The following is an 18,557-nucleotide window of genomic DNA, read 5'->3' as shown; positions in this document are numbered from 1 at the left end:
CCTTGATGGAAATAGCATGTAGTTATTATCAGATATCACTATTCACGTCTCAGACAACGAGTCAATCACCAAGACCCAAGTCAGACCGACCTTACCGATGACAATGTCTTCGAGTCTGATGCTGGCTTTGTCATATTGTGTCAGAAGCCCAGACGTTTAATTAGATGAGACGTGTTGTAAGCCCCTGTTGCAGTCATCAGATTTGGAAAGCCGGTATTATATATTCACAGATGCGTTTGTGTTGATTTCCACACAAATTCTGAAGTTGTCCAAGGTTACAGTCATGCGTTTTTAATCAGTGCAGCGTAAATCGAAGCAAGGCGGAATATATCAAGTAAACCATGCAGAAATGCCTAATCAAGAATGATTACAAAAAATGGCAGCATTATTATGAAAGGTTATTAATTTCATCAACTCAAACAAAAATTGAAAACCTTATTGTGAATTTATTAGAGCATCTGCCAGGAAAGAAAATAGTCAGTTGTTCAATCCATGGCCTCCTCTCACAAAAAGGCGTTAAAAGATGGGACTTGTTGTTTCCTTGCCTGTGGAGACTGGACAGTAGAGTCTGCATACATGTTAAACAGCAGCATTGTTTATCAGTGGGCATTAAGTATATCACTGGAATTAGTCTGCATTAGTAGATACATACACAGATACAACCGCTATTTTAGTCGTTGTACATGTATGTAACTGTTAGCATAATATACTGCATTATGTAATAATATCTTAGAATTTGGATGTAATATCAAACCATATTTTCCTTGAAACTGATGCATGTTGAAATCATCACAAGCATGTGTGATGGTAGATTTGGTTCCATACAGTTTCCAAGATTATGGTAATATTATATGGAAGCGTTCCCTTTGATGCCAGACAGTATTGATATATTTATATATGTGTCATTATTAATATCTTGGTTATTATAAATTGATATTGCATGAGAGACTGACCAATCAAATTGAGAATGTTTGAGAGGTATCTCAATACTGTGTCTGGATTCTAGAAATGATTGGTCATCAGACTCCTGATCATTCACCACATGTGAACCTTTTTGTATTGTAATGGATAATTGTGTTTTGTGTAGCACCTACAGTTTCAGAAGTTACGATAATTATTGTGGTGAGGCAATATATTCACTACAGGACACTGGAGGAATATGTGAAACGTCTCAGGGATCTGTAGTCATTAGTTGTGAGGTAAACAGTTGCTGACAAGATATTGACTATTGACAATCACCTGCATCTGCATTGGCTCTTGACAATATCTTCCCCAGGACAACTGTGGTTATATTGACTATTGACAATATCTTCCCCAGGACAACTGTGGTTATATCGATTATTAACAATATCTTCCCCTGGACAACTGTGGTTATATTGATTATTGACAATATCTTCCCCAGGACAACTGTGGTTATATTGACTATTGACAATATCTTCCCCAGGACAACTGTGGTTATATTGATTATTGACAATATCTTCCCCAGGACAACTGTGGTTATATTGATTATTGACAATATCTTCCCAGGACAACTGTGGTTATATTGATTATTGACAATATCTTCCCAGGACAACTGTGGTTATATTGACTATTGACAATATCTTCCCAGGACAACTGTGGTTATATTGATTATTGACAATATCTTTCCCAGGACAACTGTGGTTATATTGACTATTGACTATCTTCCCCAGGACAACTGTGGTTATATTGACTATTGACTATCTTCCCCAGGACAACTGTGGTTATATTGACTATTGACTATCTTCCCCAGGACAACTGTGGTTATTTTGATTATTAACGTGATCTCTGTATTGAAATGGCAATGTAGTTGCTTAGACGTTCTGGTTCTGGATGTGGGATAGTAACGTTTCAATGTATTCACAAACATTGTTCACATGATTTCCTTTTATAAACCACTTTACTGCAAATTGAAGGTTTTTTACACCTGATAGAACCTGTTGATTTGTTTGGGCCCCTTATAGAACCTGTTGATCTGTTTAGGCCCATTGTAGAACATGTAAATTGGTTTGGACCCTTGTAGAACCTGGTAATTGGTTTGTACTGGTAAAAGTGAGAACTGGGTTCATGGAACCTTCAGACAGAAACCAAAATTGTCCTTTCCTTGTCTCAGTCAGCTGTTCATTACCAGTGAGCAGTCAGTTATGAATGGTGCTTGTCCTTCTGCCTGAGTATTGGTGAGACAATCACGAACCCTGTTTTATGAGATATTTAAGCAGTCTTGAGTCCCTCAGCAGGCCCTTGGGGACATGTACATTGAGTTCCTTGTCTGGTGGAGCTTGAAGAGTTCTCTAGAAAAAGAAACCAATTTAATCTCCAGTTCCTTTGATTGGTCAGTCTGTCCTGAGGGATAGTTCACCTTTTGCTTGCAGACCTTATATACGTCAGAAAAAAAGGTTAATTTAGGTTTACGGTATTAAGTTGGTTATAACTGTTAAGATCAGGAGAAGTACTCCCTGAGGGGCTTGATAGATTAGCCAATATATTTTTATCCTTCTTAACTGAATCTAAGCTGACTGCAGCTTGAACGTTATTACATTGTAGCCTACTTCTGTCTCCTTGAGCTTCAGCCATCAGATGAAGTTGTGATCTCTTCTTGACACCGACGTGAAGCTGGCAAACACGTTATTGGTCTGTAGCTGACAGGCTCTTGTGTCACCCAACTTGGAGATGGATAGATTGAGAATTACACTAACAGTTCCTCGCTTGCTGGCATTGTGTTTTGTTATCAATTTCAAGAGACAGATCGTGTCTGTAAATCTTGAAATTATTTTAATTAAATCTGCTATTATTTCCTAGTTTAACAGAAGGGTTGGAGCTGAAAAATATATAAGAATGCTTGCCTGAACTTGTCAATCTTGAAAATCAGCACATTCATAAATTAATCATTGAGTTAAACCATTAAAGAACCACACAGCAATCATAAAGACAAGGCTCTAGAAAGTCGCTTTTACCGAATGGGACCACCGATTGTCTTTGCGTTGAGATCCCTGTGTGGACTGTGATCGTGTTTCCTTAAACTGTATCTTTATAATTGATTTGTATCAAAATGTCAGCTTCATTCCATCCATAGAAATTCTGTTGTTAATTAAATGATGAGGTTTGGGGCATGGGGCATCATTGGTGTATAAAGTTGAAACGCTCTTTTATGTATTGTATGCAGCAGTTATCTCCCTTGATGACCACCTCAGAGTGGATGTTATGTTCCAGTTTAATTTTCTTCACCAGAAAGAATAAGATCATTCTCATCTCTTATAATGCTGACTATCTTCTAAGTTTGAAACCACAAGCAAATGGGTTCCATTTCTTTGAAGTTTTATCAAGAACCATTCTGAAGCCAAGAAAAACGTATAAAAATAGGTTGGGTCGGAGTTGTGAATGAGAGTTTGAAAAAGTAGCAATCAGAGCCGAGTTTGTTTTATCTTCTGATCTTGTCTGGTGTTAATACTGGGATCAACTTCAGCGAGCTTAGCCCGGAAAGTCAGGCCTCCTGGTCAGACTCCACGGAGAGGAGCAATAACCTGGAATCACTGAGCTGACAATGATTGATGGCGTGCTGATCTGGAAGGACTGCTGGCTGTTAGGATAATTGGGAGTTCAAATTAAAGATGCCATGTATGTAATGTGAGGGGTAACTAATTTAGAATAGAGAAATATGTCAGTTAATGTTAACCTGAAAGAACAATGTCTTAAAACTCTGGAACATTTAATCAGGATTATTCTCTTCGAATGAAATCTTCAGGATTATGGAATCATTAATTCAGACTTGAAGACATTTCTTGTTCTTGATCGTCACGATATGGCTGAAATATTGCCGATGTGACGTTAAATATTCACTCACTCAGTCACTCTTGTTCTTGAAATACTAGTGTTGGGACTAGTCACCAAGTTTACATGCACCTTGTGGACCAGCACCAGATGCTTGACTAAACCGACATCTCCTGTCTTTCTTTGTGTGGACTGTGATCCTGTTTCCTTAAACTGTATCTTTATAATTGATTTGTTTCAAAATGTCAGCTTCATTCCATCCATAAAAGTAACCAAGGAAAGGACAATTTTGGTTCCTGTCTGAAGGTTCCATGAACCCAGTTCCCACTTTTACCAGTACAAACCAATAACAGGTTCTACAAGGGTCCAAACCAATTTACATGTTCTACAACGGGCCTAAACAGATCAACAGGTTCTATAAGGGGCCCAAACAAATCAACAGGTTCTATCAGGTGTAAAAAACCTGCAATTTGCAGTCAAGTGGTTTCTAGAAGGAAATCATGTGAACAATGTTTGTGAATACATTGAAACTTTACTATCCCACATCCAGAACCAGAACCTCTAAGCATCTACATTGCCATTTCAATACAGAGATCACGTTAATAATCAAAATAACCACAGTTGTCCTGGGGAAGATAGTCAATAGTCAATATAACCACAGTTGTCCTGGGGAAGATAATCAATAGTCAATATAACCACAGTTGTCCTGGGGAAGATATTGTCAATAATCAATATAACCACAGTTGTCCTGGAGAAGATATTGTCAATAATCAATATAACCACAGTTGTCCTGGGGAAGATATTGTCAATAGTCAATATAACCACAGTTGTCCTGGGGAAGATATTGTCAATAATCAATATAACCACAGTTGTCCTGGGGAAGATATTGTCAATAATCAATATAACCACAGTTGTCCTGGGGAAGATATTGTTAATAATCAATATAACCACAGTTGTCCTGGAGAAGATATTGTCAATAGCTTTCAATAGGCATCCATTTTCAGTGCAAGAAATTATGACACTTTAGTGTTCCATGATGCTACAAGGTCCCTATTTAGAGTGTTTTGACCCAGTTTAAAGGAAAACAATTGAATTTCATTCTGGTTCAGATCAGTACTAAGATTGGCAGCTATTAGGTTTGAATTCTGGCTGATTGGTGTGTCTGTACCACACAGTTATTGACCCAATCCTCTCCATGCACTCAATACTTTTACAATGAAAGAAACTTTGTTTATGAAAAACAAAGAAACATTTTAGTCTCTTAAATCGCTGTGATGAGAATGAAATGGGGGTGCTACTTGATGAAGTGTTTGCTCTTGGGTCTGCAAGAGTAACTAGAAATCTATCATCATCTGTACTGTTGCACCACAAATATCCTTCTTCCACACTGGCTTCACACGTCTTTGTTGAGGAACAGTTCTTGTGTGTGCTTTACCATTATTTTTGTTCACAAAAGAAAATAAACAAGATGCTAGGTTAGTGCAACAAGTAGAGAATTCTTCGTCCTGTTTACAAATACTTTAAGTAATGATGTTATTTGGGGCAGACACCTGCTGTTACAATACCACAGGTAATGAGAGCTGATTTGTGGGTAGTTGTCTACCTTGACAGGCGCTTCTTGGCCGAGTGTCAATTTGTGGTCTTAAAGTATTTATACTGTAGCCTATTTATCTACTTGACTTTAACCCCATGAAGAGCTGGTGAGAATGTGAGTGTAATTGTAAAATATTTTTGGACCTAGGAACTTCCGCTTTTTCCATCACATGTCATTCCAGAAAGCGGAGGATCCCAAGGCCCTTACTTATCTTTCCTCCTGTTTTGTTTTTTTAATTGTAACATATCAGAAGAGGTGTTATTAGGACCTCGTTATTGCCCTGCACTAGCTGGATCCTTGGACCCATTATTTATTGTGAAAGATTATTCTCGGACAGGCGGTTTTGGTAATAAGGTCACTGAAACGGAGACAGATTTGCTTCTGGTGTTTTACACTGGTTAATGTCTTGAGGGATGAACTGCTTTTCTATAAAAATCTTATTTTGTGGAGTGGTTGTGTACATTTGAGAAATAATATCCTGGCTCTCACATATCTCTGCCACTTTGTTCAAGAGGCCTGAATGTTCAGGTTAGGTAAGAGCCTACCTACAGATGGGGAGCATCTTATTTCCCTGTGATCTCACAGGGCTTTGAGGACAGAAAGTACAGGAAAAATCACTCAGATATCTTTGATAGAGTCCCCAGCGTCTGACATATGCATGGTTGAATCTAGATTATCTTGAAAATATGTGAAATTTGATTCTGCCTAATTAGTGGAGGACCATGAGATTGTCAGTTTGGACAGTGTTATTGACATTGGGGAATATTTGAAATGACATTTTGGTTACCTCCAGAGTGTGTGAGATGGGATGGAGGAGCAGAGATGTGTATCAGGATGCTCCTCAGAGTTGCCTGTCTGCATTGCATGCACATCCACTGGCTCCAGGTTCTGGTTTTATCATGGGATAATCTGGGCTTTCCTAAAAACCTCACTGGATGATGTATCAGAAAAACTCTGTGGTTGTAACCTGTACAACTGATGTGTGTTGTCCTCTGACACTAGTAGAGTGTGTCCATAACCTAATGGGTAGTGTGGTTGCCTGAGAGCAGAAGGTACGTGGTTCTGGCCCAGGTCACGTGAGACCAAAAGATGGTACTTGTTGTTACCCAGCCTGATGTTAAGGGGATGAAGTGAGTTTAGTTTTACGCCACAATCAGCAATATTCCAGCTATATGAAGGTGGTCTGTAAATAATTGAGTCTGGACCAGACAATCCAGTGATCAACAGCACGAACATCGATCTGTGCAATTATGAACCGATGACATGAGTCAACCAAGTCAGCAAGCCTGACCACCCGATCCCGTTAGTCGCCTCTTTCGACAAGCATAGTCATGGCAAGCATGGGTTGCTGAAGACCTATTCTACCCCGGATCTTCACAGGTCTAAGGGGATGAAGTAAGAACCGGCCAGCTTGGTATCTGTGTAAAGTGCCCATGTAAATACTGTAGCATGGTATGTCCCTGAGCGTGCACATTAAAACTTGCATTAGAGCACACACATGCATGTGCATGCATCCATATCACTAAATAACTGCAATAGTCTTGAATGATACACCTTGTATGGGGTATCCAAGTGGTCTCATCTATATGGCAAGTTATGCCCCCTGTTGCCAGATTCAAATCTGTCCCAGTTTCTGGTTTCACGAGTTGTAAATTTCTAATATTTGCATTACTGTTGGCTTTCCTTCTCAGCTTTTGAACACACCGTGACATATGGCTTGAATAAAGTTCAAATCTCTGTAACTCCTTCGTTCATCTTTCTGTCCTGGGGCGGTGGGGTAGCCTAGTGGTTAAAGCGTTCGCTCGTCACGCCGATGACCCGGGTTCGATTCCCCACATGGGTACAATGTGTGAAGCCCCCATTTCCAGTGTCCCCCGCCTGATATTGCTGGAATATTGCTAAAAGCGGCGTAAAACCATACTCACTCACTCACTCACTTTCTGTCCTTTTCATGTATTTTATTTGTGATTAACCCTTATCGGTTTCCAAAATGAAGCATCCCATTATTTTTATCATGGAAGACCTCAAGGAGCCTGACACACATCTTAAGTTTGAACACTTAATCATCCTTTGCTTCGTAGCCTCAATCGTTTATTATTACATCCATTCAGCTGTTAAATTTATTTCCTATATATATTCATCAGTCATTCAACATGGTGGCCATGCCTCCATTCATTCCCATGCCTCCCTTCATTCACCACCCTACAGCTGACATATCAGCCACTCAGCACAAATACAGCCTGCCTAGTGTATACACAGATTTATCTACCAGTATCGTATGTACTATAGGCCTACTACTCAGCCCAGAATAGCACAGAGTCATAACTCTCTCCAGATGGAGCATGGTGTACAGCCTCAAGTAGGATTCACAGAATGATGGTTGTGTTGCTGTGCCTGCTTTACATCAGATTGGTGTAGGGTGCTTTGTTGTAGGAAGATTGACATAGGGTAGGATTTTCCAGAATCCCATGCTTAACTTACTTAATAATCTCAAGCTTTCATTTTAGCAGTGACAGGCTTACTAAATACAATAATTCCAAGCTTTTCGCATACCAGAATCCCAAGCTTACCATACATCAGAGTTCCAGTCTTACCATATAACAGGTACCAAGCTTACCATAAATCAGGGTCCCAGTCTTACCATATAACAGGTACCAAGCTTACCATATAACAGGGTCCCAGTCTTACCATATAACAGGTACCAAGCTTACCATATGACAGGTACCAAGCTTACCATATAACAGGTACCAAGCTTACCATACATCAGGGTCCCAGTCTTACCATATAACAGGTACCAAGCTTACCATACATCAGAGTGCCAGTCTTACCATATAACAGGTACCAAGCTTACCATACATCAGGGTCCCAGTCTTACCATATAACAGGTACCAAGCTTACCATACATCAGGGTCCCAGTCTTACCATATAACAGGTACCAAGCTTACCATACATCAGAGTCCCAGTCTTACCATATAACAGGTACCAAGCTTACCATACATCAGAGTTCCAGTCTTACCATATAACAGGTACCAAGCTTACCATACATCAGGGTCCCAGTCTTACCATATAACAGGTACCAAGCTTACCATACATCAGGGTTCCAGTCTTACCATATAACAGGTACCAAGCTTACCATACATCAGGGTCCCAGTCTTACCATATAACAGGTACCAAGCTTACCATATAACAGGTACCAAGCTTACCATACATCAGAGTCCCGGTCTTACCATATAACAGGTACCAAGCTTACCATATAACAGGTACCGAGCTTACCATACATCAGAGTCACAGTCTTATCATATAACAGGTACCAAGCTTACCATACATCAGAGTCCCGGTCTTACCATATAACAGGTACCAAGCTTACCATATAACAGGTACCAAGCTTACCATACATCAGGGTCCCAGTCTTACCATATAACAGGTACCAAGCTTACCATATAACAGGTACCAAGCTTACCATACATCAGGGTCCCAGTCTTACCATATAACAGGTACCAAGCTTACCATACATCAGGGTCCCAGTCTTACCATATAACAGGTACCAAGCTTACCATACATCAGGGTCCCAGTCTTACCATATAACAGGTACCAAGCTTACCATACATCAGGGTCCCAGTCTTACCATATAACAGGTACCAAGCTTACCATACATCAGAGTCCCAGTCTTACCATATAACAGGTACCAAGCTTACCATACATCAGAGTTCCAGTCTTACCATATAACAGGTACCAAGCTTACCATACATCAGGGTCCCAGTCTTACCATATAACAGGTACCAAGCTTACCATACATCAGGGTTCCAGTCTTACCATATAACAGGTACCAAGCTTACCATACATCAGGGTCCCAGTCTTACCATATAACAGGTACCAAGCTTACCATATAACAGGTACCAAGCTTACCATACATCAGAGTCCCGGTCTTACCATATAACAGGTACCAAGCCTACCATATAACAGGTACCGAAAGCTTACCATACATCAGAGTCCCAGTCTTATCATATAACAGGTACCAAGCTTACCATACATCAGAGTCCCAGTCTTACCATATAACAGGTACCAAGCTTACCATATAACAGGTACCAAGCTTACCATACATCAGAGTCCCAGTCTTACCATATAACAGGTACCAAGCTTACCATATAACAGGTACCAAGCTTACCATACATCAGGGTCCCAGTCTTACCATATAACAGGTACCAAGCTTACCATACATCAGGGTCCCAGTCTTACCATATAACAGGTACCAAGCTTACCATACATCAGGGTCCCAGTCTTACCATATAACAGGTACCAAGCTTACCATACATCAGGGTCCCAGTCTTACCATATAACAGGTACCAAGCTTACCATACATCAGGGTCCCAGTCTTACCATATAACAGGTACCAAGCTTACCATACATCAGAGTTCCAGTCTTACCATATAACAGGTACCAAGCTTACCATACATCAGAGTTCCAGTCTTACCATATAACAGGTACCAAGCTTACCATACATCAGAGTTCCAGTCTTACCATATAACAGGTACCAAGCTTACCATATAACAGGTACCAAGCTTACCATACATCAGAGTTCCAGTCTTACCATATAACAGGTACCAAGCTTACCATACATCAGAGTTCCAGTCTTACCATATAACAGGTACCAAGCTTACCATACATCAGAGTTCCAGTCTTACCATATAACAGGTACCAAGCTTACCATACATCAGGGTTCCAGTCTTACCATATAACAGGTACCAAGCTTACCATACATCAGGGTCCCAGTCTTACCATATAACAGGTACCAAGCTTACCATATAACAGGTACCCTTACCATACACCAACATCAGAGTCCCAGTCTGACCATATAACAGGTACCAAGCTTACCATACATCAGGGTCCCAGTCTTACCATATAACAGGTACCAAGCTTACCATACATCAGAGTCCCAGTCTTACCATATAACAGGTACCAAGTTTACCATACATCAGGGTCCCAGTCTTACCATATAACAGGTACCAAGCTTACCATACATCAGAGTCCCAGTCTTACCATATAACAGGTACCAAGCTTACCATATAACAGGTACCAAGCTTACCATACATCAGAGTCCCAGTCTTACATATATCAGGTACCAAGCTTTACCATACATCAGGGTCCCAGTCAGGGTCCCAGTCTTACCATATAACAGGTAACAGGTACCAAGCTTACCATACATCAGGGTCCCAGTCTTACCATATAACAGGTACCAAGCTTACCATACATCAGGGTCCCAGTCTTACCATATAACAGGTACCAAGCTTACCATACATCAGAGTTCCAGTCTTACCATATAACAGGTACCAAGCTTACCATACATCAGAGTTCCAGTCTTACCATATAACAGGTACCAAGCTTACCATACATCAGAGTTCCAGTCTTACCATATAACAGGTACCAAGCTTACCATACATCAGGGTCCCAGTCTTACCATATAACAGGTACCAAGCTTACCATACATCAGAGTCACAGTCTTACTGTATAACAGGTACCAAGCTTACCATGTAACAGCAACCCAATCTTACTTGATACCAGAATCTCAAGCCTACTTAATGATGGAATCCCAAGCCTTAACAGAAGCACAAGCTTACTTAATGCAATGTTTCCAAGCTTTTTGCATACCATAATTTCTAGCTTTTCACATACCAGAATCCTTAGTCTATCTTGTACCAGAATCTCAAGCCTACCTAATGATGGAATCCCAAGCCTTAACAGAAGCACAAGCTTACTTAATGCAATGTTTCCAAGCTTTTTGCATACCATAATTTCTAGCTTTTCACATACCAGAATCCTTAGTCTACCTTGTACTAGAATCCCAAGCCTATCTAATGACAGAATGTGCCGTAATCCCAAGCTTCATAGGACCATGAATGCATTTGTAGGAAGGAAGAAATGACATAACCAGTTTGAGGAGAGAGAATGTCTTATCAGCACACAATGTTATATCACAGCAGCTTAATCTATGATAGATCACGGCAGAATAACGCTGGTCCACGATACAGAAATATGCCAGGTAAGGTCAACCTGACAACACTGCGCCAGGTGGGAATAGCTGTATGACAATCACATTCCATGCTAACGAGGCAGACAGGTGTATTCTGACATGGTGATATATTTCTAGTACCCAGCTGTGTGGGGCAACACAGGCCAGTTGAGGATGGGCTGTATTCACACTGGGATATTAGCTGAGAGGCTGTATTCACATGGGGATATTAGGCAAGGGGCTGTATTCACACAGGGATATTAGCTGAGAGGCTGTATTCACACAGGGATATTACCCGAGGGGCTGTATTCACACAGGAATAGTAGCGGAGGGGCTGTATTCACACAGGGGTATTAGCCGAGGGGCTGTATTCATACAGATATTAGCTGAGGGGCTGTATTCACACGTTGATATTAGCTGAGGGGCTGTATTAACACAGGGATATTAGCTGAGGGGCTGTATTCACACAGAAATATTAGCTGAGGGGGCTGTATTCACACAGGGATATTAGCTGAGGGGCTGTATTCACACAGGGATATTAGCTGAGGGGCTGTATTCACACAGGATATTAGCTGAGGGGCTGTATTCACACAGGATATTAGCTGAGGGGCTGTATTCACACAGGGATATTAGCTGAGGGGCTGTATTCACACAGGGATATTAGCTGAGGGGCTGTATTCACACAGGGATATTAGCTGAGGGGCTGTATTCACACAGGGATATTAGCCGAGGGGTCTGTAGTGTTGTACTGTAACATGGACTAAGCGCAGGAGTGTCCGAGTGCCTTTAATTTAACATAGCAGTGACAGTTGTAGCAACATGGTGAGGAAACAGGAGTAAGGTGTTGTCGACTCATGATCCGTGTCAGTGTCAGGTGTTTCACCATCCAGAGAGATTCCTTTAAGAATGTAGGTCCCTGGCAACATTGGCAATGTTCTACCTCTATGATGGTCATCTTTAATTGTTCACATCTTGGCCAGACAATCCAGTGATTGATATCATGAGCATCAATCAATTAATGATTAAGATATGGTGTCGTGCAATCAACAAGTCACTGAGTCTGGCAATACGTTGTTACCAGACCAGCATTGATTCAGGGCTAGATTCGCAGAAAACTCACCAAAACTTGAATATCGATCATTGACGTTTGATTTGATAAATTACAAAGAAACTTGTTGAAGCAGAAAGTCTCTTTAATCTTTCAAGAACATGAGAGACTTGGTAGTTGACCTAATCTGCGATCTCCTGAATTATTTATGATGTGAAGGATTTTCTTCTGGTGGAGCATGGCACTGCATCAGTTTATACTTCTCTTTTCTGTGCAGATGTCGGAAGGAAAGGTTGGGAGGTTATTGTGTGGAAGTTCTGGTGCATTGTCTGTCATTGAAAGAGTGATTGTGGTGTTTCATTTGTTTTATGTCGAGACTAACATTGTATGTGATGTAATTGTTGTTGCCATGGAGACGAGACATTGTGTTACCTTGACATGAAAATGAGACAGTGTTGGGATGGATATGAAGTATTTTGATGAAACATTGTGTTTCCACAGAGATCAGTTATGTTGCCATGGAGACCAGTTATTGTGTTGCCATGGAGATGAGACATTCTCTTATCCCTGTCAGCTTTGGTTTTGTCCACCATTGTATGTGGGGCTTAGAACTGTGTATGAACAAATGAAGGTATTTGAGAAATATGAGATAGTTTGGCTAAGGTGCTTGTATTGAAAATGGAAGACATAGAGAACTGATGGATTCAGGATCACGCCTGAGCTGAAGCAGTTGTGTAGTCTGGCTGTATTTGTGTAGGTCTGTACTCGCGTGGCACAGCAGGCGGTCAGACAGCAGTGATGTAGTGACGTCAATATGTGGACACAGGTAGAATATGTGCCTATGACACCATCTTACAGGTTACACAATAACAAATGTTTTCGCATAGACTTCCATAGTAAATATATTACACAATATCATTCAATCACAACTGTGACATGCTCCATCTGAATTGACATTTACTTACAATACTCGCTCAGGGAATAACTGATTTTTATTTAGTATAGTAGAACCTATAGTAGCCAATCTAGCTTATATAAAAGGACCGAAAAGAAAGGATTTTATGTTTGCTTCATTTATTTATTTCTGGTGATATTTCCAAATACTGAAGAGTGGTTTGATGCCAGACAACTCATCTTACCTTTACACAGTTACCTCCCTTGTTCTGGCTGGCAAAGATTTGGTCAAGATCAACATTTTGACGATATCATCATTATCTTAGCAGCAATACTGCTTGATTCAGTACAATTTTATTGGGTGTTGGGGAAAGCAATGATAGGAAATGTTTCTTTCATTTTCATGGAGAGACAGGGAGCAGATCTTCATGATTTCCAGTGTTTTGCTGTTCTTCAACAGAATTTTGAAATGATACATATGTAACAGAATGTTGTATGATGATTCTCCTGTTTTCAGGGAACCCCGGAAGATTGTATTAAAGAAAGGTTCCACTGGTCTCGGGTTCAACATCGTCGGTGGGGAGGATGGAGAAGGCATCTTCTTGTCGTTCATACTGGCTGGTGGTCCGGCTGATCTCAGTGGAGAACTTCGAAGAGGAGACCAGATACTGTCTGTGGGTGGAAAAGATGTAAGTACTAGATACTACTGGTAGTACAACATCCTTTATCTCTATGATGGGGGTAGCCTAGCAGGTAAGGTGTTGGATCATCTTGTGAAAGACCTGGGTTCTTTTTCCTTCATGGTTAAATTGTGTAAAGACATTTCTGGTGTCCCCACTTAGATGCTACAAAATATCTCCTTTGAATTTCTGGCATGGTAGACTAGCAGTAACAGTAATGGCTCATTCCTCACACTGTTACAATGTGTAAAGCAACTTAGTCGTGTCCTCGATGTGATACAAATACATTATCTTTTTGAATTTCTGGTAAGGTAGCAAAGCACATACATTCACATCCCCACCATGATAAGAAAATACATATTTCCTTTATGTTTGTGGTGGGGTGGCCTAACAGTTGAGGCGTTAGCTCATTGCTCAAAAGTCCTGGGTTCAATTCCCCACATGGTTCAATCTTTCTGTTTCTGGAGGCCCAGTCTGGTCCAGTGATCCAAGAGTCCCTAATCTGCTTTTCAGATTGTCATCCCATGACCATGATACAACACTGTCATCAAATCCTTCTTTCAAATATTGTGTTTTAATGGGCTGGATGGAAACAGAATCTTTTTCTACCAATTCATTGCTTGTTTTAATGCATCTTTAATGCAATTTAGAGTATTACTCACCTGCAATCAAGTCAACAGGTTCACCTTCCTATTGTATGATTGTCAAACACTGAGTACACCTGTACTGATGTGACAACACCCACATGGTCTCGGTACCACCCAGCACTTCCCCCCACCCTTCCCCCTACCCTTCAACTCAGTAGTGGTGATCTGATTAATTGAAATAATCGAAGATTGGTCGCAGTGACTAAATGACCAAGCAATCGATCATGTTTTCTCACAATCTAACACAAACAATTCAGGAACACTTGTTTTCATCAACAATATTTTTCACAATGTTGGTTTTGTCTGTTACATTTCATAAGCACTCCAAGCGTTCCAGGTCATGATTGAATTTATCTTAAAGACACCAAGAAATTTGTTCTTAACATACTAGTCATCCTTTAAAGATGTGAAATTTTGAACACAAAAAAGCAAAATAACTACATGTTTTTTTCCTTATTTTTGTGCATTAACAAATTTCATAAATGACGCTAACCAATATTTTCGATGGTTGATCGGTGGTAATGAACCAATCATCAGTTGTGAGATTTTAACCAATTCCCAACAACTCAGTTACTAGATTTATGTGCAATTATAGTGTATACATGTGTAACTGTAGTGAACATAAGTGTAGTCATAATATATACAAGTGTAAATATAGTTATATGAGTGTAGCTTTTGGGTATATAAGTGTAACTATAGTGTATATAGTGAATGAAATGTTTGAATAAGCTCAAATTTTCTTCTTTGTTATAAACATGCTAAAATCTTGTAAATGTTATTATAAGATCTAACAACACAAAAAGTGTTTGGTATTTGCAAAACAGGAACTGCAGTAATGAAAAGAAGGTAGAACTATTTATCTGCATGTTTCCCTACAGAAAAATTTGCGATCAACATTCACTTAAAGATCATTTCATGTTTTACAGTGAGGCTTCACAAACCAAATAAGATACATGTTTATTATGTTTTTACTGAGCCAAACTAATAAGAACTACTGACCAAAAACCCTGATGAATGACTGTGCCCCTCCCCCTCTCCTTCCGCCCTAGTCCTAGCCCCACCCCCACTCCCTCCTCCCCCTCCCCTACCTGATTGTGACCTATTGAGTCACGGTAATCCCATTGCTCTCTGTTAGCATTGTCCCGAACTGACCCTATTGTCTTTGATCAATTATAGTAGCGTAGATCACTTCACACTGCTGTTTAATCCCTGCCCAGACAAAGCAGGGATAATCCACTGAGTCAGCTGGAGTAGGGTTAATCCCTGAGTAGACTTAATCCAGTTATGTGACCAGGTGTCCCCAGGCTTAGCCATTGAGGCTTTGGCCATTGCTCCTTCTCCAGGCATCTCACTGCTTCTATATAGCACGAGATCAATCCTGGCAACACCACTTCATTAGTCTTACAGTTTCATCAGAGTTTCATAAAACTGATTCTTGATTTACCAAATATCTGTGAAAGGTTTGAAACTGGTGTAGACGCTGTTGTAACAATTCCTGGATTTACTGTTAAAATTAGTCTGGGATTTTTCACATCTTGTTTGTGTGGATCCGATAGTATTGTGATTCCTGCCCCAGTAGTGGAGTTTGAAAGTTTGTCAGCAGCCCAGCAGTATGAAGTGGTTCCAGTTGACTTGTGGACTTCGTCCCGTTGCCTATCAGGATCTGACCCGTACATGCAGTGTAATGTTTATGATTACTGCTTTAGTCAGTTTTTTATATGATTGTATCAGGGTTTATAGAAATATATGAGCTTTGTGTACAGGTACGAATTAGCCATGTTGATGATTCTTATCATATTTGAATCGCAAGGGGATTCTTAAACAGAAACATTCTAATGTAATCACTTGCCTTACAAGGGGTAGATGCCGTTGTTCATATCCAAGTAAGTCAAAATGTTATGAAAATGACTAGACCCTCAGACTTATCCATGCTTACTAGAATTGGGTGGTCAGACTCACTGACTTTGTTGACACATGTCAACTTACCCCAGTTTTGATCACTGGATTGTCTGGTCCAGACTCACAGACCACCGCCATATAGCTGGAATATTGCTGAGTGTGGCGTAAAACAAGAAAACCAGCTAAAACAAAACTATCCCTGTGTACTGGTTAAATGTATGCCTCACAAATATTTCCTCATGCTGTCAAAATCCTGCCTGGTTCAAGCTAGATATATCCCTGAGTATTATTGACAATGTATGAACATGCCACATGTTTCTGAACTAGAAGAGAAAGTTAATTGTGTCGTTGATGTTGCAGATGAAGCATGTGGAGTTGTTGCATGCGACACATGAAGATGCAGCAGCTGCACTCAAAGGCGCTGGCGATACTGTGGACATAGTTGCTCAATATAAACCAGAAGGTACGTCAGCTTGTCCACAACACTTGATACTGTGGAAATAGTTGCTCAATATAAACCAGAAGGTACGTCAGCTTGTCAACAACACTTGACCTGGGTGGCTGGGTAGAGATAGGTTTCCTGTTTCCTACGCATGTCACAGAAGAGGATCTTGCTGCCATTTTACAAAACAACCTGAAGATGTTAACACCCATATCATAGACTGCTGACAGTCACAGCTCCACAACAGCACAAAGATCAGGGTGGGTGGGGTTAAGGAGCTGGCCATATCCAAAACTTTGACTTGTGTAAAGATACAGGTTCATATTACGTTGCGTGTTGCATGAGGCTACTACAGGGATGGGTAGCCTGATTCGCTCACTTGGTAAAAGTATGTCACAGTATCCTTTGCTCAGTTACATGGGTGGCAAACTCACAAATTGCTCCTACCACTTTCAGATATATATTTTATCTCTCCACAAATCTGATACAGAGATGCCATATTAGTAGTTTCAGTGGCCTCGATAAATGTCACCAACCTTAGAAGTTTAGCCTCTGACAAGCAGGCAATTGTATATCATTTGCCCTGCTCTCTCACCCTCTTAATGTGAATGTTTAAATAATTTTTCAAATCTCCTCAGTTCCCGTTCTTTGATCATGCAGTAAAGACCATGCTTAATGTGGGAGTTATTTTTTAGCAGTAGTGTATCAGCTTTCACTTAGGTAATGGCACAGTCATTGATATCTCTTCAAAGAAGGCTATAAATTATGCATATCTCTTGCAGTTAATTACAGATATTAGGATCTTGGCAGGGATAAATTGGAACCTTCCGTCTCTAACTGAATTAGATCAAAGGCAACAATAAAAGAAATTATGACATGTATCCACGTAAGGAAGGAAGGAGTGAGTCTGATATTGAATCTCTGGTCGTTCCTTCTTTGCCCAGTTACATAATGGTATTTGTCAGTGTAGGACCAACTGACGAAAGAGTGTGGTTCCACTATAAAAAGACATGTAAGGAAGAAGTGTATTATCATAAGCGGCGAATCTCAAGTCCTGGTTCCTGGTAGAGCTTTGTAATAGATAGATTGTCAGTGTAGGTCTCTGACGGGCATTTAGAAGTGATACACATAAGGAAGAGAGTTTTATGGATGTCCACGTCTTTATTGTAAGGAACACAACATTTTGGAGTATATCCTTACTCCTTCATCAGGTGAAATGGATGAAGGAGTAAGGATATACTCTGAAACGTTGTGTTCTTCATAACAATGAAGCTGACATCATAACAGTCTCTTCCTTAGCTTTGCATGTGTCTGATAGAGAGCGTTATTTCAGAATACAACCGATTTGAAGCGAAGATTCAAGACCTGCGAGAACAGATGATGAACACGAGCACTGGCAGCCTGAGGACCACACAGAAGAAGACATTATATGTCAGGTGGGTTGTAGGTGGCACATATGGTGGTCTGGTGCAACAGGTCTAGGTTCTAACCCAGTTTGTTTTAAAAACATCAACAGATAGGTTGCAGATTGCATGGGGTGACTTTGTACCATGACCCTAG

The 18,557-nt window shown here is 40.4% G+C and overlaps 1 protein-coding gene across 13 annotated transcripts in view; it reads left to right on the top strand.

Moving 5' to 3' along the window:
- LOC124273272 (disks large homolog 2-like) overlaps positions 1–18,557 on the top strand; it is a 343,312-nt gene that overhangs the window by 311,271 nt on the left and 13,484 nt on the right. For all 13 annotated transcript variants that reach the window (XM_046708499.1, XM_046708504.1, XM_046708503.1 and 10 more), the window contains 3 exons: positions 13,847–14,018; positions 16,916–17,018; positions 18,331–18,433. In XM_046708499.1, the coding sequence (XP_046564455.1) occupies positions 13,847–14,018; positions 16,916–17,018; positions 18,331–18,433 (378 nt within the window). The remainder of the gene's footprint in view (positions 1–13,846; positions 14,019–16,915; positions 17,019–18,330; positions 18,434–18,557) is intronic.

This window comes from Haliotis rubra, unplaced genomic scaffold (assembly GCF_003918875.1).
Source record: "Haliotis rubra isolate DU_JTF1 unplaced genomic scaffold, ASM391887v1 Scf179, whole genome shotgun sequence".
Taxonomy (NCBI): Eukaryota; Metazoa; Mollusca; class Gastropoda; order Lepetellida; family Haliotidae; genus Haliotis; species Haliotis rubra.
The sequence above is the reverse complement of the archived record's forward strand: the minus strand, read 5'-3'. Positions and strand labels throughout refer to the sequence as shown.